Consider the following 18,419-nt stretch of genomic DNA (forward strand, 5'->3'; position numbering starts at 1 on the left):
GGTCTGGCAGACAGGTAGGCGTGCATGCTAAAATGGTGTGCTGGAAATAAAGGACTTTTTCCAAATATAAACCCTTCCTTCAAAATTACTAACCTGGTTAAAAATCATAACCCTAGCATTTTAACTAACCTAAAAACTAAATCTTGCTAAGATCCATAACCTTTTCGTAAAGCTAATAACCCTTCAGTGGCATACAGGCGTGCTAAAAATGCATATGGCGTGCCGACAAATTAAGGGCTTTTCCCAAATAAATAACCTTTCCTTAACAATTACTAACCCTACATGCGTTTAATATCATAACACTCAAATAAAATTGGTCTGTAACAAGAAACAAACTTACAATATATCGAGCCTGATTATTCTCAGTTTTGCATGAATACGTGTTTCGTTGATTTCCAGGCAGGCGTATGGTTCACCTGAAAAAAAAAGCACTCTTGTAAGACACAAAATTAAAAAACCTCCGCTATAATTTACTCAAATTCAGAGCGCGCTAACAAATGGAAATTCTGATAAGACACGGAATAGATTATCACTGGGAGGGGAGGTGTATATAAAACGATATAAATATAGTCCGTATGAATACAGTATAAATATACGGTATAAAAACGGTATAATATAGTCCGTATAAAGTCCGTATAAATACAATAAGTATACCTGGCTCATGATGATAATAATGATGATCCTTGAAGATGCTTCTTTCATGACTTTTAAGTGAAAATGAAAGATAATCGACAAACCATTTACGTATACAACACAGATAGGCACGCCTTCTTTCTTCTTGGGGTTACTAATGGACATCGCCTCCTAAATTCAGGAAACGCGGCGCTTTGATATTAGCGCAATGCCGCACTAATGAATTAGCTAATTGGACATGGTGAGAGATAAGGCACAGGAACTGGCGTTCCTCAGACAAAGAGGTGACTTTTTCTTCCTGGCGGAAAGACACAATAGAAGCACTTGTTAATGACAGCAGTTCCCCATTCAAAAGCGAGAAGTGATTGACAAATATTAAACGTATTAAACCATATGAGCTTAACAACATTCAATTACAAAAAATACTCAAAATTGATTATCTGTCAGATTTACCTCAAAAATACATAATTAATACATAGATTAAAAAGCCTCATGCATAAGGTTTCTAGTAGGTCTCTAGATCGGTTTATGATTGCAAATATAATAGCCAGATTTACATGTGCCAGCATGCAATGCAATGGGCGTGTCTGCTCGAATGAGTGATCTCTGGCTGGGGGGCTTGGGCTCTGGGTGCAAAGGTTAAATTCTTCTGTTACATTGCTGGGCTGAGATGATATCATATCTCAGTGAACATTCTGTGGGTGCATGCAGATGGATATTCCATGCAACAACTAAGCACATGCAATGATTCAATTGGCATGTTATTATGGCAGAGCTCTGCTCGAATGAGTGATCTCTGGCTGGGGGGCTTGGGGCTCTGGGTGCAAAGGTTAAATTCTTCTGTTACATTGCTGGGCTGAGATGATATCATATCTCAGTGAACATTCTGTGGGTGCATGCAGGATGGATATTCCATGCAACAACTAAGCACATGCAATGATTCAATTGGCATGTTATTATGGCAGAGCTCTGCTCGAATGAGTGATCTCTGGCTGGGGGGCTTGGGGCTCTGGTGCAAAGGTTAAATTCTTCTGTTACATTGCTGGGCTGAGATGATATCATATCTCAGTGAACATTCTGTGGGTGCATGCAGGATGGATATTCCATGCAACAACTAAGCACATGCAATGATTCAATTGGCATGTTATTATGGCAGAGCTCTGCTCGAATGAGTGACCTCTGGCTGGGGGCTTGGGGCTCTGGGTGCAAAGGTTAAATTCTTCTGTTACATTGCTGGGCTGAGATGATATCATATCTCAGTGAACATTGAGATCTGAAAGCTAGAATTCGTGATAACAAAGAGGTCCGAATCATGAATGAATTGACGTACCGTAGTGTAGATTTGCCCACGATCATTTCATTATTTCCGAGGGTAGAAAACGTGCCATTTATGATCAATTCGTAAAATTTAGAGAGGATTTTCCAAAGCATTTAATACCCATGCATGCTTGTTGTTTGTTTCAATTCCGGAATTCAATTCCCCCCCCCCCGATCGCCGAAACATATTTAAATGTTGTGCATATGTAAATTATGTATTGTACAAAATAAACAATGGGAAAAATACATTCAGATATTTTCGACGCTAGGTAAAATGGAATCCGTGGATTTACTAATTTACTATCCAATACCAAGCATGCTTACGATGCGATACAGGGTGTGGATTAAGTAATTCTTTCGTTGCATCGCGTTGAAGCAACAATGAAGCGATTATCAACAGCGTGTTCAGAATGTGATAGATCAGTAGCGAAGCAATTCCATTGGTCTTCCTACTTCCGCAGCTCAGCTGTGGAAGTAGAAAGACCAATCAGGAGATGACTTTCGGAAATGGATAACTCCAGTTACAAGGAGCAATTCACAATGCAATATTCATTGACGACGTCTTTGCTTCGACGACTGTGTTCGTTGAAATTTCGACATTTTCGTTTTTGTCGCTCGTTGAGCTCATCAGTCCAACAACGGCCGTAGTAGATCTATAAAGGAATCGAGATCAAGCGACATCAATTGCATAAATGTTGATATAAATGTTGTCAGGAATCTAAGCAATACATCGTCGCACTGTTGCGTAGCCCGAAAACCTCCGCATGAATCTGCTGAACCCCCCCTGGTTATATATATTATTTATTATTTAGACTAATAAAATGAATAAAAAACCGGCCGTGTTGTTCTCGATTTATACATCACATTATCGCAATCCCGTGTCTCTAGAGATACAGTTGATTTATTTTAGCACAAGTTGAGAGCGTGCATAATAATTTTGGCACAAATAAAACATCATTTCTATTTTCGTATCTTCTCTGTTAAATGACGTAATTACGGTAAATTCCCCGGTAAAAATAGACCGAGCCATTACGTCATTACGCGAGTATAAATGCAGCGAGCGACGAGCGTTCGAATATACTTTACAGGCGAAGCGCAAAAAGGATGAACAAGTGCAAGGGTTACGTGGAGAATATTTTCAAATCGATAAAGAGGCAGATCAACAACTTGGACCCGGAGGAAGACGGAGAGACGCTGCAAGCGGTTGTCGACGCGTGCCAGACATTTTACGTGTCACTTTTCGCGAGGGGAAAAGGTGCGAGCGAGAAAACGAGCGTTGAAGAAATATAGCGCTCGGTCGATTGCTAAATTTTCCGTTCTACTTTGTGTCTTTCAGGCCTGTTCGGTCAGAGGCAGATGGACAAAGAGTTGGCGAGAACGCCCCGAAAATTCCAACAGTTTCGTCGACGGAGGGATCCGGTGAAACGTTCATCGACCTGACGACGATCCTCCAAAGAGCAAGAAAGGCCTTGGCAAGGGTTCTCCGGGCGTGTTTAGGGCGAGAAACGTGACGAAACGGCAGGAGAGAACGCGCACCAGCGACGCGTTCCTCGGCCGTAAGCGAAAATCAGCCGGCTCAAGCACCACAGGTGTAGCAGAGGGAACGAAACGAGCATTGCTCCGAAGTCGGCGGAGAGCACCACCATGACAGCACCACCAATTCCACCAGCACCGATGACACCACGCAAACGGCACCCCGGCCACCTAAAAAAGCGCGTCTCGAGCAGCCGGAGAAAAGAAAACCTCTCTGCGCCCAGGCTGCGAAAGCCAACACCGGAGCAAAGCGAGTGCAAATGATGCAAAAGCTCGCGGCGGCCGGCGAGAAAGACGAGCCTCCAAATCACATAGAATTAGAACTATTTTGGGGGGCCATGAACGACTGGAAGATTCTCGACGATGTCTTGGTGGCGGCGTTGCGATCGACCTGGGAGGAGATGAATTCCGAGAAAAGCAGAACGCCGGTGGAAAAGATTCTCATGCTAACGGCAATCCCGAACAGCGTGACCAATTGCATCCAACACTGCGTTGGCAACCTGGTGCGAGAATTTGTTCGGCAAACTAAGTCGGACGGTCGAAAGGTCAACTATACGGCCGGCTGCGACGCGATGGAAGACGAGATAAGGGCCGAGCACTACCGAAGATACCTTGCAATGGTGAAGGATTGTGCGTGCGAAGCGGTCATCGAGTTCGACGAGGCGTACACAAGGTAGGAGGAAATCGGGCCCCTAGCCTTACTTTAATAATAGCACAGCAGGTAATAACGTCTCACCATCAATACGTTTGTTTCTTTGCAGGTACCACGACAATTTGGAAATGACCACGGCGCAAATGGAAACCGAACCGGTTCGCTTTGCAGACAGACCGATGCACTGCGACGACGTCGATTTCCGTGCCCAAAGCCTTCGGCACGCAGTTTTCTGGCCTGAGTTTCACGAGTCTGCTCAAGGCGGTGTACTTCTCGAATTCGACGCCCGCGTTTAGCCCTCCCACGCTATCGTTGGCGATGCCCACAGATGTGCAAAGCATGACGATGAGATACTTACAGCCATTCCTGAGAGAGAGAAAGCTGCAGGATCCACTGCCCCAGTCGTGGAAAACCGTGAGCCCGACACCGGAGGAACACGAATTGGTCAGCGTCCCAAAGAAATGCCTGCGCTTGTTCGACGGAGACTCCGGCGAGATATTGCTGACATCCGAGTGCAAACACGAACTCCACGACCTGGCGACGGACGACGGGAAGCTACGATTCCGGCTTAGAAACTGCGACGCGCCTGAGACGGAGTGCTCGGTGCGTATCTACAAACAACCAGACGACGGGTCAACGACGATGACGCCGTTTCTTACGCGACATATTGGAATCGAAGCACTGCGGGCAGCGAGGGAGCTGGTATTCCGAGCGAGCGAGGTCCTGTTGCACGTCGGTACGGGTGCGGCCGGCCAGCGCGACGTCCCTCACGACCGTTTCGGCAGGAGATTGGTTCAGGTCTTCACGAGAAACGAGAACGGCAGCCTGGATAACTTGACCGAGAAACTCGCGCGGCCGGGTACACGCTGTCTTTTTACACGACCGGAATAGACGTCGCCGTGGATGCAGCGATGCGTGCGGCGATTGTCGACAAAGAGGGAATCTTCAGCCTGCCGGAAGAAGTCTTCACCTACCCGAACCTGCCGTGGGACATACGAAAGATGTGGGGACAACACGGCGTGAACGCGTACGAAGAATATCGTCCGATATTGAACCGCCCCGAGGATCCTACGGTATAATATATGAAATAATAATAACGACCATGACAAGTAACAATGACAACTAATAATTTCGACATTATTATTTTACACAGGTGTGGGCCTGCAGTGGCGCTGGATCGCGGCAAGTTCTCGCAGACGATGGTGAATCGTGGCCCGAGAGCCAAGATTCGGACAACTTTTTTTTTCGAATCGTATCATGTAGCACGTTTTGGAAAGCCGATGTTTCGTCGCGAAAAGCGAAATTCCGAACTCGGGTCACGGCCTGTTCCTAGCACGACACAAGTTCCCCATCGAGAGCGGGGCGCATATCTGCCTTTACGCCGAACGAAGCACCACCGAGGAAGAAATGAACAAAAACAGCAGCTCTCGTTCCTACGCGATATTCGTGCACAGAAAAAAACGATGGTTCGACGCGGAGGTGGAAACGGCCAATAATTTGGGACGATTTGCAAATCAGCCGTGGGTGCTCGAAGCATTCAAGCACATACGAACTCTTTCGTCAGCGGAAAGGCCCCCTCTGACGGAAGAGGATTGGGCGAAAACCGAAAGTCGAATAGACGAACAGTGCAACGCTCGCTTCGACACGACCGGGGAACAGTTAGTTCTACGAACGAAACGGCGCTTGGAGCCCTCGAAACGTCCGACGGAGATACTGGTGAACTACGGTGGGCTTCGCTCCTACTGGATCCCGTTGTTAAGACAACGCCGTGATGATGAAGTGCTACCAGAAAGCCTGAGAGAAATCGTTGCGTGGCTTTTCGAGTCCCCAGAATGCAACTGGTCGACCGAGCAAAGAACTAAATGGGCGTTTATGTGAACTGAAAAGAACATGCAACCAATTTGAACATAATAGTTGAACATTTAAGCCGGACATTTCACTGAAAATTTAGGCTATTTATTTATTTTGTTGCTTCTGTATTGAAAATGTACATATGTCAGGAAATAAAGTTTTTTCTGGCCAAAGCTAGATTTAATAACCCTTTTGTCACTACTTGTATATACAGTGTGTATCAGGAATGAAACATGCGTGCATTATTAATGATAAGCTTAAAGCTTACCCGATTTATTAGAATCTGACTCTTTCTCCTCTCTAGTTGTCCATCACTGGCTATGGATCAAGTCTGGAAAAAAAAACGCTTGCTATTAATTTCCCAACGACTATCGATTAATAGAAATTCACCTCGACCAAAAATTTCCCAACCCCATTCAAAGGCAAGAATTATATCATACTGCACAGTCCATTCCAAATTGAACTGTTGAAAGGTTTATTAAATCGATATATCTGCTATGTATGTCATGCCCATATCAATCAATCAATCAAATCGTTTAATAAATATACATCTCGCAGTCATTATGACTGAATTAAATGTATAATACATCAATATGAATGGTAAAAATATGTATATTTTAAAAGTTATTATATATTTTACAACTACAAGCATTAAAAATTAGAATTCATAACCTAAACAGCTATATGACATCACATGCTACAGATTACATTACATTTAAGAAGTGTGTCTATTTGAATATTTGCATAAAAAGTTTTTAAAACGATTTATATAACATTTGATCGTTTGAAATGTTCTCTTTGTCCTTAACTGATTATTAATACCGTTGGTTCTTTCCGGTAATAAATTGGTGCATTTCACTGAAAATTTAGGCTATTTATTTATTTTGTTGCTTCTGTATTGAAAATGTACATATGTCAGGAAATAAAGTTTTTTTCTGGCTAAAGCTAGATAACCCTTTTGTCACCACTTGTATATACAGTGTGTATCAGGAATGAAACATGCGTGCGATAAGCTTACCCGATTTATTAGAATCCCCTCTCTAGTTGTCCATCACTGGGTTTAGATCACCTCTGGAAAAAAAAACTTTTACTATTAATTTCCCAACGACTATCGATTAATAAGTTATGCATGTTCTATAAACTTGCACTTACCAAGACGAGGACTAGTTAAGATTGATTGAAAAAGCTTACGGAAGTGTTACTACCTATATTTCACGCTATCATGGGAAAAGCATTATTTACATTATCATTCGTTATACTGTACTTATTCACAGAAGTACTATAAGTTCCCACGATGCTAACTCGTTTTTGTTTCGACGAAAAAATATCTTATAATGAAACGACACAGAGATAAAAAACATCTCTAGTACTTTTATGATCATAGAGTCACCTCTACATAATGATTTCTAATACCTATAATTAATAATTATTATAACAAAAAAAATTTCAATAGTGAAATATCTATCATCAATATCTACGCGCTTAATAGTCTTTTTCACACAGAAAATCGTGTGATCAACAGTTATTGTTCTCAAGGGTCACAAGTTGTTACATTTGAAATGTAGGCATTCTATGTACGTATGGGGTCTTCCAAAAAAAGTAAACCATACAATTCTATCACATTAGTGGTCATTTTGAAATTGTATTTAAAATACCAGTTTCTTTTAACCTATTTTTTATTCTATTGTTAAAAGGATTTGTTAGCGGGATACCCTGTAATACATAGAAGTCAAACTAAATGATTTTCTGATTGATTTGGAATTGTTATCTATATATTTGTTAGTTATCTGTTATCTGAAACGTTTTTGTTTTTTGTTTTTTTTGACGGATTTATATATGTCCACAAGGCTTCTGAGTGGTTTAAACCTACTTAAAACTATGAATATTCCAACTATTTTACATTTGACTATTGCCCATGACAACCATATTGAATTAGCTGAATTATTTCCAGCAGTTGAGGTCACAGTTTCATTATAATTTACATTTTTTAACTGTCTGTTGCACGAACCTGTTCGAATACTGTATTGTTCCAAATCTATATACAAACTTAAAATATTCTATAAAATCAAACTCTGAGGTGAGGCATACCAAACAAGTCCCTTGCGTTGGAATCAAAACCATTAGAGTCAGTAAACACGGATACAATATTTTGCTGAGATATTAAAAAAATGTAAATGTTTTCTTACAACAATTGCTCTAAAAACAGAATTTAAAGGCACAACAAATGGAACGCCTTCACTCAAGGTCTAGAGAATAGAGTATCTTTTATTGCTAATATTGAACAACACCATGCACAGATAGCAACATCAAGGAATTACAATTATATGACAGGGCATTGTCCAAAAATTCCAAAGACAACAAACAAGTCCTCTAAACAGACCAAAAAATTAATGGTTTAATATGTAGTTCTATCCCTTATCGAAGATAATTTGCTGGATGATCTTCTACAGAATATTGCTACATATCCACCTATACAATACGTCCTTAGCAATAGATTACTTGTGTGCAAGTATTATAATTCGATAAATGAATGTCACATATCTGCAGTTTCCTAGCACTGATTGACACACAAGTTTTCATCATGGAACTCAATTGAATACATTGCATTAACCACATACTATATATACATAGCTTGTCGTGTACATGTCGAAAGGTTTATTCAATCAATATATCTGCTATGTATGTCATATATGCCCATATGTCATGCAGAACTGAGAACTTCAGGCATTCAGTAAGTTGGCAATAGATTACCAGTATACTGATCATAATTGGATCAAAGAACTGTCTTTCTCTAATACCTCCTTAGCAATAAATTACTTGTGTGCAATAAGTATTTTAACTTAACTATCAATTAACTGTCTTTCTTTAGACACTTTTGGAAAGATTAAACAACAATAAAAAAATAATGACAATGGCTGAAACAATCCCATTCATTATTAATAAAAATACCCATTCATTCAAAATAGGAAGTATCTTAAGAAATAGTATTTTAAACCGGTGATAGCACGCCTGCCGAAGACAAACTTGCCTATTTAAGGCTCTGTTGCAAGTACGAGTATTAAAATTTAAAAAAAACTCACATGACAATTGCTTTTAATACAGGAGGTTTTTAAGTGCTTTTCAAGTGGTTTATTGATGGCACGCAAACCCTCGTGCTCGTCCATTCTTTGGAGTGAACTTGACGAATCGATGATTCTAAACAATACTTCAGCCTTCAAAGTTCATATAAACATCCATATTCGAGATTTAAAGAAGTTATACAGCATATATTTGCAAATAATTGTTAATATTTTCATCAATGAAACTCGTGTTTTGCGAAATCTGTTAATGCCCGCATGCGCGTAACTAAGCCGCTGTCCGCAATGCATTATATCGGGCTCAGCTATCTGATCTATATCGTAAAGATGGAGTGATAGAATAGAACTTTTCGGTGATACGTCACAGCAATTTGACGACACAAAGTTTTAAATTTAGAACCACCTTAAATGGAATGGATTTAAAGTTTTATCCTCACGAGCCATATCGAAAGGTGCAAAACATCCTTCTTCAACACATGCATGAAAAAGATTTTTAGTTTGACCAACGAATTCTGGAAATAAGCCTAACACGAGAACAAGGCGTCCGGGCGTCCCATATAGCAGACGGATGTTTCGCATCTTTCCACATAGATTACCGAAAAGGTCTATTAGGTATCAATTGTACAGGTAGGTATAAAAGTGAATATAAAATCAAAACAAAAAATATTCCTCATGCAAACTTTTATGGGTAAACTGATAAATGGGGTAAGCTCAGTGAGAGAACTCAAATTTGACACAACATGTAGTTTTTGAATACATATATTTATTTAAAATCCCAACAAAATCTGAACAAGTGAATACTGATGATTATAACAGAACAAGAATATTAATTACAACGGAACCCTCTAGTAAATTTTGACTTTTTCATGCTCGATATATTTCTGGATTTTACTTTTTCGACGTACCATGAACAATGTCGAATATATCATCAGAGAGCGTGCGCAACTCGTATGCTTTGCTTGTCGCATTATAAACGATGTCTATAGGAAAAACCAACGCCTTAACCGACTCTTTCCAAGTTCTGCCTGGTTTCAGTCTATACAAATTTGTGGAATCCGGCAAAAGCTCCATGCTAATTAAATGCGCTTGCTGCTTGTTTTGCGTGAATCTCGCGACTTTTGCTATGAAAAAGGAAATGTGATTTTTGGTGGAAACTGGATCAAGCAGTGCTACAATGTCACCGACAGCTGGTAACAATTCGTCCCCGGAATCATTTTGGCAATCGCTTTCGTCAGGCAATGCAATAAAATCCGCTTCACCGAAGATATTTGACGCAATTTTTTCCCTGATAACTTCTCGGCCTTTTTGCGTTTTCTCGTGGTGTGTTAAATCGTTATACGTGCTTTCCTGATATCGGACCGAATGCTTCATTAAAAGCGCAAGACTTTTTCTAACATTTATATCTTTGGAGTCGTCCAAAGTGCTGAAATATGTGATGATAGCATGCCTTAACGCATTAGTGCTCGCTCGAATGGAAACCTCGCGCATGAAAATATCGCCAATGTACCTCGCAATTGAACTGCTGCTATCAAAAGGCGCGCCTCGCTTGTTGAGAAAGAAGAAATCATGCGACTTGCCGAGCAGTAAAGATGGCCTTGCCTTAGTATATAATTGCAAGTAATACACCAGATCTTCGTCATCGGAAACATCGATTCTGGTCGGCCCAATACTTTTTGATGTTTTGAAATCAAATTGCACGATTACAACGCTATTGCCCTCTTGAAATACGATAAAATTACCGCCATCCACCGAAGTGAAATCGAAAGTTCCGCAGTCCGCTTCGATATGCAATTTCATGGTCCTTAATTCTTTCGACCTGCCAGGAATGGCTCTTAAGTAAGTTGCCAAGAGTACAAAATCATGCAAGTGCCTACTTTTTTCCAAGCCATGCGTTTCCAAATACTTATCGCGTATGTTACGAAGAGTTTCTAAAACGTGCGCGAAATAAAACTGCTGAGTTGCCTTGCTCGTAAAACCCTCCTTATGAAGTTTTGATATCATGCTGCTTTCGTGCTGAAAGTGTCGCTGAAATGATTGTAAACTGAAATGGTTCGCGATGCATTCTCCGAGTCGGGCGAATTCGGTTGAAAGTTTGCCAAATTAAATTTCAAAACGTTTATACCGATTATAAGATGCGCAACTATAGTTGAGGGTTTAAGATTTCGGGTCCCTTTTAAATATTCTACGTAACTAGTATAGAGTTCGATATTGTTAAATAGATCTAAGGTTAACATGGCAATGTTTTTCACGTTCAAGCAGAAGTACATAAAGCTCATGGCTCTTTCAACCATTTTGTCGACGGTCGTTTTTGAAAACGGCGGCCCAGCACGATGGTGGTTCAATGCTTTTAGGTAGAAATGGCGCAAGTCTTTTACCTCATTCTTCAATCTTTCAGGCGCGCTGTCTAATGCGATGGTATACGTATTTCTTTTCGGCGACGTCGTTTCATCTTTAAATTTCTTTTCTACAGGTGGTTCTTGTTCATCGCTGTCTGACTCGACGCTGAGATTGTAAGACACAATTGGATTGTCTGTGGTCGCGAGGCTCGGACTGGCGACATCAGCAGCGTCGAGAATTGTGGCAGAACTACTGTGAGAAAGTCTGGCTCGCTTTCTCGCACCTTCACTGCGATATGCCATCAAACGGGTCAAGTCTTCATCTCGAATAAGGCTAAACGTAGCACCCAAAGAAGCATTGCGTCGACGAAAGTGAATTCTCTCTTCCAAAGTGGCACAGGGTGTTGTCGAGATGTTTAGGGACTTTAGCCAGTTTCTAACGGTGCTTTTTGGAGTGTCTGTGAAAATCTTTTCGCACACGTCTATGAAGCAGTAATAAGTCTGATTGTCTCGTTTGATGTGAGCTAAAGATTCCATTTTTGTAAAATCCAGACTAAAAATAAAAAAGTTGTCATTAATAACACTGACATATTCTTTTAACCCTAACCCTAACCCTAACCCTAACCCTAACCCTAGGGTTATACCAAAAATGTCAAAAGTTCTCGAACAAATCTGAAAAAATTTTCATAATTAATAAAAAACTCTCAATATCCCTAAACATCCCTTTATAACCCTAGGAAACCCTTTCAAACCCTCAAAATTTAAGAAAACAAATTTATCTATTCCTAACTCTAAGCCTTACCCTAAAAGAAATCCAAAATTTTAAATGCCTCAAAAAAATCTGAAAAAATTATTAAAAAAAAAGAATATTATATTTATCCTAAAACCACCCTTCATGTTCCTAGAAAACTTTTTAAACGTCTAAAATCGTAATTTAATTTTTAGCTTTTACTAACCCTAACCCTTACCCTAAAAAAATCTAAAATTTTAATTTGCTCAAACAAATCTGAAAAAATGTTTAAAATTAAGAAAATATTTTTTGGAGCCTAAAACAACCCTTCATGTCCCTGGAAAACCTTTTAAACTCCCAAAAATTAAAAAAGAAATAAAACCAACCCTATGGCAAACCCTTGACCCCATGGCAAACCCCAACCCTAAGGCTGACCATTTTTCGCCTCTGAGACCCGTAATTTTCTTTTCTCCTCTCTTCTCTCCTTTTCCCTCCCCTCCTCCCCCCCTCCTTCCTCTCCCCCTCTTCCCTCCCCTCTCCCCTCTTCCCTCCCCTCTCCCCCTCCTCCCTCCCCCTCCCTTCCCCCTCTTTCTTCTTTTTTTTCCTCTTTTTCTCCCCTGTTTTTTCTTCCCTCTTTTTTCTCCCCTTTTTTTTCTTCCCTTTTTTTCCTCCCCTTCTTTCTTTCCCTTTTTCCTCCTCCCTTTTTCTTCCCTTTCTTTCCCCTCCCTTTTTTTTTCCCTTCCTCTCTCCTCTCCCTTCCTTTCCCTCCCTTCTCCCCTTCCCTTCCTTCCTCCCTCTCCTTTTCTCTCCCCTCCTTTCCCTCTCCCCTTCCCCCTCTCTCTTTTCTCCCCTTCCCCTTTCCTTTCCTTTTTCCCCTTCCCTCTTCTTCCCTTTCCCTCTCCTTCCCCTTTTCCTCTTCCCTTTTTCTCCCTTTCCCTTCCCTTCCTCCTTTCCCCTTCCCTCTTCTTTTCTTTTTCCCCTTCCCTCCTCTTTCCTTTCTTTCTTTCCCCTTCCCTTTTTCCTCTTCCCTCTTCTCCCCTTTCCCTCTCCTTCCCTTTTTCCCCTTCCCTCCTCTTTCCTTCCCCTTCCCCCTCCTTTTCCCTTTCCCCTTCCCTTCTTCTCCTTTTCTTTTTCTCCTCCCCTTTTCTTTCTCTCCTCCCCTTTCTTTTTCTCCCTTTTTTTTTTCTCTTCATTTTTTTTTCCCCTTTTTTTTTCTCCTCTCTTTTTTCTCCCCTTTTTTTCTCTTTTCTCCTCCCCTCTTTTTTTCTCCCCCCCTTTTTCTTTTTTTCTCCCCCCTTCTTTTTTTCCCCCCCCTTTTTTTCCTTCTCCTCCCCTCCTCTCCCTTCCCTTTCTCCCTTTCTCTTTTTTTCTCCTCCCCCTTTTTTTTTTCTCCTCTCTTTTTTTCTTCTCCTCCCCCTCCTTTTCTTTCCTCTCCCTCCCTTTTTTCCTTCTCCTTTTTTTTTTCCCCCTTTTTTCTTCCTCCCTTTCTCTTCCCTCTCTCCTCTTTCCCTTCTTTCCCCCCTCCTTTTTTTCCTTCCCTTCTTTCCTCTTCCCCCCTTTTCTTCCCTCCTTTCCCTTTTCTTTTTCTTTCCCTCCTCCTTCCTTCTCCCTTCCTTCTCCTTTCCTCTCCTTCTTTTTTCTTCCCCTCTCCTTCTCCTTCCTTTCCCTTTCCCTTCTTTCTCTCCCCCTCTCCTTTTCTTCCTTTTTCCTCTCCTTCTTTCTCCCCCTCTTCTCCTCCCCCTTTTCCTTTCCTCTTCCTTTTTTCCTCCTCTCCTCTCCTTCTCCCCCCTCTTTTCCCCTTCCCCTCTTCTCTTTCTCTCCTTTTCTCTCCTTTTCTTTCTTCTCCTTCCCTTTTCCTTCCTTTCTCTTTTCCCTCTCTCCTCTCCTTTCCTTTCCCTCTTTCTCCCTCCTCCCTTTTTTCTCCCTTTCTTTTCCTCCCCTCTCCTTTTTCCCTTCTCTTTCCCTTCCTCTTCTCCCCTCTTTTTTTCTCCCCTTTCTTTCTTCTCCACCCCTTCTTTTCTCTCCCCTTTTCTTCTCCCCTCTCTTTTCTCCCCCTCTCTCTCTCCCCTTTTTTTCTTCCCCTCTTTTCTCCCTTCTTCTTTCTTTCCTTTTTTCTCTCCCCTTCTTTTTTCTTTCTTCTCTTCCCCTCTCTTTCTTCCCTTTTTTTTCCTCCTCTCTTTTTTCTCTCCTTCTTTTTTTTCCTCCCCCTCTCTCCCCCTTTTCCTCTCCTTCTCTTCCCTTCTCCCCTTTTTTCTTTTCCCCCCTTTTCCTCCTCCTCCCTCCCCCCTTTCTTCCCCCCTTTTTTCTCCCTCTTTTTTTCTCCCCTTTTTTTTCTCCCTTTTTCTTCCCCTTTTTTTCCCCTTTTTTTTCCCCTTTTTTTCCTCCCTTTCTTTCTTTCTCCTCTCTTTTCCTTCCCTTTTTTCCCCCCCTTTTTTTTTCCTCTCTCCCCTCCTTTCCTTTTTTTTTTTTCCTCTCTCCCCTCCTTTCCCTCTTCCCTTCTCTCTCCTCTTCCCCTTTCCTTTTTTCCCTTCCCTCCTCTTCTCTTTTCCTCTCCCTCTCTTTTCCCCCTTCCCTCCTCCTTCCTTTCCCTCCCCCTCCTCTTCCCCCCTTCCCTCTTCTCTCCCTTCCCTCTCCCTCCCCTCTTCCCCTTCCTTCCTTTTCCCTCCCCTCTCTTTCCCTTTTTTTCCTCTTCCCTTTTTTTCCCCTTTCCTTTTTTTCCCCTTCCCTTTTTTTCCTTTTTCCTTTTTTTCCCCTTTCCTTTCTTTCCCCTTCCCTTTTCCCTCTTCTTTCCTTTTCCCCCTCCCTCCCTCCCTCCCTCCCTCCCTCCCTCCCTCCCTCCCTCCCTCCCTCCCTCCCTCCCTCCCCCCTCCCTCCCTCCCTCCCTCCCTCCCTCCCTCCCTCCCTCCCTCCCTCCCTCCTCTTTTCCTCTCCCCTTTCCCTCTTCCTCCCCCTTCCCCTTCCTCTTCCTTTCCTTTTCTTCCTTCCCTCCTCTTTTCTTCTCCTTTCCCTTCTCCTTTCTTTTCTTCTCTTCTTCTCCCCTTCCCTCTCCTTTTTCTTCTCCCCTCTCCCTCTTCTTTTTCTTCTCCCCTTCCCTCCTCTTTCCTCTTCCCCCTCCCTTTTCTTTTCTTTTCCTCCCCCTCTCTCTCTCCCTTCCTCCCCCCTCTCCCTTTCCCTTTTCTCTCCTCTTTCTCTTTTCCTCCCCTCCTTCCCCCTCTTTTCTCTTCTTCTTCTTCTTTTCTTTTCTTTTCTTCCCCTTCTTTCCTTTCCCCCTTTTCTTTCTCTTCTCCTTTTTCTCTCTTCCCTTTTCTCCCCCTTTTTTTTCTTTTCCTCTCCCCTTCCCTTTCCTCTCTCTTTCTCCTCTTTTTCTCTCTCTCTCCCATTTTCCCCCCTTTTTTCTCTCTCTCCTCTCCCCCCCCTTTCCTCCCCTCCTTTCTCCTTTTCCCCTTCCCTCTCTTTTCTCTCTCCTCTCTTTTTTCTTTCCCTTTTCTTCTCCCCCTCTCTCTTTTTTCTCCTCCTTTCTTCCCTCTTTCCCTTCTCTCCTCCCCCTCCCTCTTTCCTTCCTCCTTTTCCTCCTTCTCCCTCCTTCTTCCCTCACCTTTCTCACATTCCTCCAATTTTTCTCTCAAAATTCTCCCAACATTTTTACACACATTTTCCCAAATTCCTTCCAACTCTCCTCCAACCTTTCCATAACTTCTTTCCCATCATTTTCCCAACATTTCCCTACACTCTCCTCAATCTCCTCCCAAATATTTCCATAACTCTCTCCCAACTTTCTCCCAACTTTCTCCCTATCTCTTTCCCAACATTTTCCACATCTTTTTTCCAACTGTTTCCTACCTTTTTCCCAACATTTTCCACATATTTCTCCAACTTTTTTCCCAACTCTTTTCAAACTCTTTAACAACTTTTTTTCCAACTTTTTCCAAACTTTTTCCCAACTTTTTCCCCATCCTTTTCCCATCTTTTTCCCATCTTTTTCCCATCTTTTTCCCATCTTTTTCCCATCATTTTCCACATCTTTCTCCACATATTTTTTTTAACTCTTTTACAACTTTTTAACAACTTTTTTCCTAACTCTTTCCCAACTTTTTCCCAGCCTTTTTACCATGTTTTAACTAACTTTTTCCTAACTTTTACCCAACTTTTTCCTTACATTTTCCACATCTTTCTCTAAATCTTTTTCCCAACTTTTTCCTAACATTTTCCACATCTTTCTCTAAATCTTTTTCCCAACTTTTTCCTAACATTTTCCACATCTTTCTCTAAATTTTTTTCCAACTTTTTTACAACTTTTTACAACCTTTTAAAAACTTTTTAAATACTTTTTAACAACTTTTTAACTACTTTTTGCACCTCTCCCCCAACACTTCTTTACACACTTTTTTACAAACTTTTTTACACACTTTTATACACACTTTTTTCCAACTTTTTACACCATTTTTACACTATTTTAACACCATTCTTAGACACTTTTCACAACATTTTCACACACTTTTCTCACAATTTTTACACACTTTTTACACACTTTTTTACACTCTTTTTATACACTTTCTTACACCTTTTTTACACACTTTTTTACACCAATTTTGCACACTTTTCTACACCAATTTTGCACCAATTTTACACACTTTTTACACACTTTTTACACACTTTTCCCACACTTTTTTACACGCTTTTTACACACTTTTTTACACCTTTTTTACACCTTTTTTACACCTTTTTTACACCTTTTTTACACCTTTTTTACGCCTTTTTTACACCATTTTTTAACACTATTTTTACACACATTTACACCATTTTTTACACACTTTTTACACACATTTGCACCATTTTACACACTTCTTTACACCATTTTAACACCATTTTTACACCACTTTTACACCATTTTTACAGCATCTTAACACCATTTTTAACACTATTTTTACACACAATTATTACACCACTTTTACACCTTTTTTTACACCAATTTTACACACCTTTTTACACACCTTTTTACACACTTTTTTTACTTTTACACACTTTTTACACACTTTTTTACACCAATTTTACACACCTTTTTACACACTTTTTACACACTTTTTACACACTTTGTACTCACCATTTTTAAATCTATTTTCACACACATTTTCACCCAAATTTTTACACCAAATCCTTATCCTAGTGATTTTATCAAGCTCTAAGCATTTACATATTTTTTAGGTTATCTGGATTTTTTTGAAAAAAAAGTCTTTTGTCTTGGGCTGCCTGTGTCTATCTTGGGCTACCTGTGTCTGCTTCGAAACAGGTAGCCCAAGACAAAATAATTCTTCATCAAAAAAAAATCTTAAACTTCCTATATTAACATTTTTTAACTTTCTTTGATTCTCTCAATTTTTTTTTTAAAAAAAGTCTTTTGTCTTGGGCTAATGTGCCTGTCTTGGGCTACCTGTGTCGGTCTTGGGCTACCTGTGTCTCACTTTACACATTATTCTAAGACATAGGAGATTTGTTGAAAAGTTGTTAAAAAGTTGTTTAAAAGTGGTTAAAATGTTGTTGAAAAGTTTGTTGTCCAAAGTGAATCTCAAAAAAAAAGTGATTCCGATTCCGAATCAGAACTGAACAGTGAGTGAACTATACGAAAATCAGAACTGAACTGTGTGTGAACTGTACGAAAATCAGAACTGAAATTTTAGTGAACTATACAAAAATCAGAACTGAACTGTGTTGAAATGTACGAAAATTAGAACTGAACTGTGTGAACTGTAAAAAAATCAGAACTCAACTGTGTTTGAGCTGTACGAAAATAAGAGCTGAACTGTACGAAAATCAGAACTGAACTGAGTGAACTATACAAAAATCAGAACTGAACTAATTATGATGTCACTTCCGGGGGGCATCGCTTATTTCTCTGCTCACTTACACTTTGACTTTCAACTTCCGATTTTTTGTGGGCGTGGTCAGACACCCCACTTAATCTACTTTTTTCTCCGGATTCAAATTTTCATTAAATTTTTCGCAAGATTCATTTTCGGTTTCACTTTTTTCTCCAGATTCATTTTAAGATTTGAATATTTTCTTCAGATTCATTTTCAAATGAGGTTTTTTCTCCAATTCAGATTCTGAATTACTTTTTCCCAAGATTCATTTTTGGAATGATTCGCTTTTTTCTTGAGATTCATTTTGGATTCACTTTTTTTCTCCACATTCAGATTCGGAATCATTTTTTTCACGAGATTCATTCTTGAAAGGATTCACTTTTTTCTCAAGATTCATTTTTGGATTCACTTTTTTCTTGAGATTCATTTTTA

The 18,419-nt window shown here is 40.5% G+C and overlaps 2 protein-coding genes and 1 long non-coding RNA gene across 3 annotated transcripts; 1 reads left to right on the forward strand and 2 right to left on the reverse strand.

Moving 5' to 3' along the window:
* The first annotated feature begins 3,718 nt into the window (after positions 1-3,718).
* Positions 3,719-4,431, forward strand: LOC114525573. Its single transcript, XM_028546963.1, has 2 exons — positions 3,719-4,156; positions 4,245-4,431. The coding sequence occupies exons 1-2, from the start codon at positions 3,744-3,746 to the stop codon at positions 4,429-4,431; spliced, it is 600 nt and encodes a 199-aa protein (XP_028402764.1). The 5' UTR covers positions 3,719-3,743.
* A 1,838-nt stretch (positions 4,432-6,269) lies between these two features.
* Positions 6,270-9,334, reverse strand: LOC114525493. Its single transcript, XR_003687201.1, has 3 exons — positions 9,067-9,334; positions 7,005-7,057; positions 6,270-6,317 (listed from the first exon to the last, which is right to left on the reverse strand). It is a non-coding gene; the product is annotated as an uncharacterized LOC114525493 (long non-coding RNA).
* A 4,361-nt stretch (positions 9,335-13,695) lies between these two features.
* On the reverse strand, positions 13,696-15,837 carry LOC114525332 (octapeptide-repeat protein T2-like; the record flags this gene model as incomplete). The annotated part of the gene is made up of 3 exons (XM_028546590.1): positions 15,813-15,837; positions 15,287-15,750; positions 13,696-14,196 (listed from the first exon to the last, which is right to left on the reverse strand). Coding segments are annotated over exons 1-3 (990 nt in total), but the record flags the coding sequence as incomplete, so codon positions are not given.
* Between the last annotated feature and the right edge of the window lie 2,582 nt (positions 15,838-18,419).

This window comes from Dendronephthya gigantea, unplaced genomic scaffold, assembly GCF_004324835.1.
Source record: "Dendronephthya gigantea isolate DGI-Jeju-01 unplaced genomic scaffold, DenGig_1.0 000034F, whole genome shotgun sequence".
In the NCBI taxonomy this organism is placed as follows: domain Eukaryota; kingdom Metazoa; phylum Cnidaria; class Anthozoa; order Malacalcyonacea; family Nephtheidae; genus Dendronephthya; species Dendronephthya gigantea.

What these genes read in the sequence shown, in the direction of transcription:
- LOC114525573 (XM_028546963.1), top strand. Translation starts at nt 3,744, where the DNA reads ATGATGCAAAAGCTCGCGGCGGCCGGCGAGAAAGACGAGCCTCCAAAT. An exon ending in TTCGACGAGGCGTACACAAG is followed by an intron (nt 4,157 to 4,244) that starts GTAGGAGGAAAT and finishes GTTTCTTTGCAG; the next exon opens with GTACCACGACAATTTGGAAA.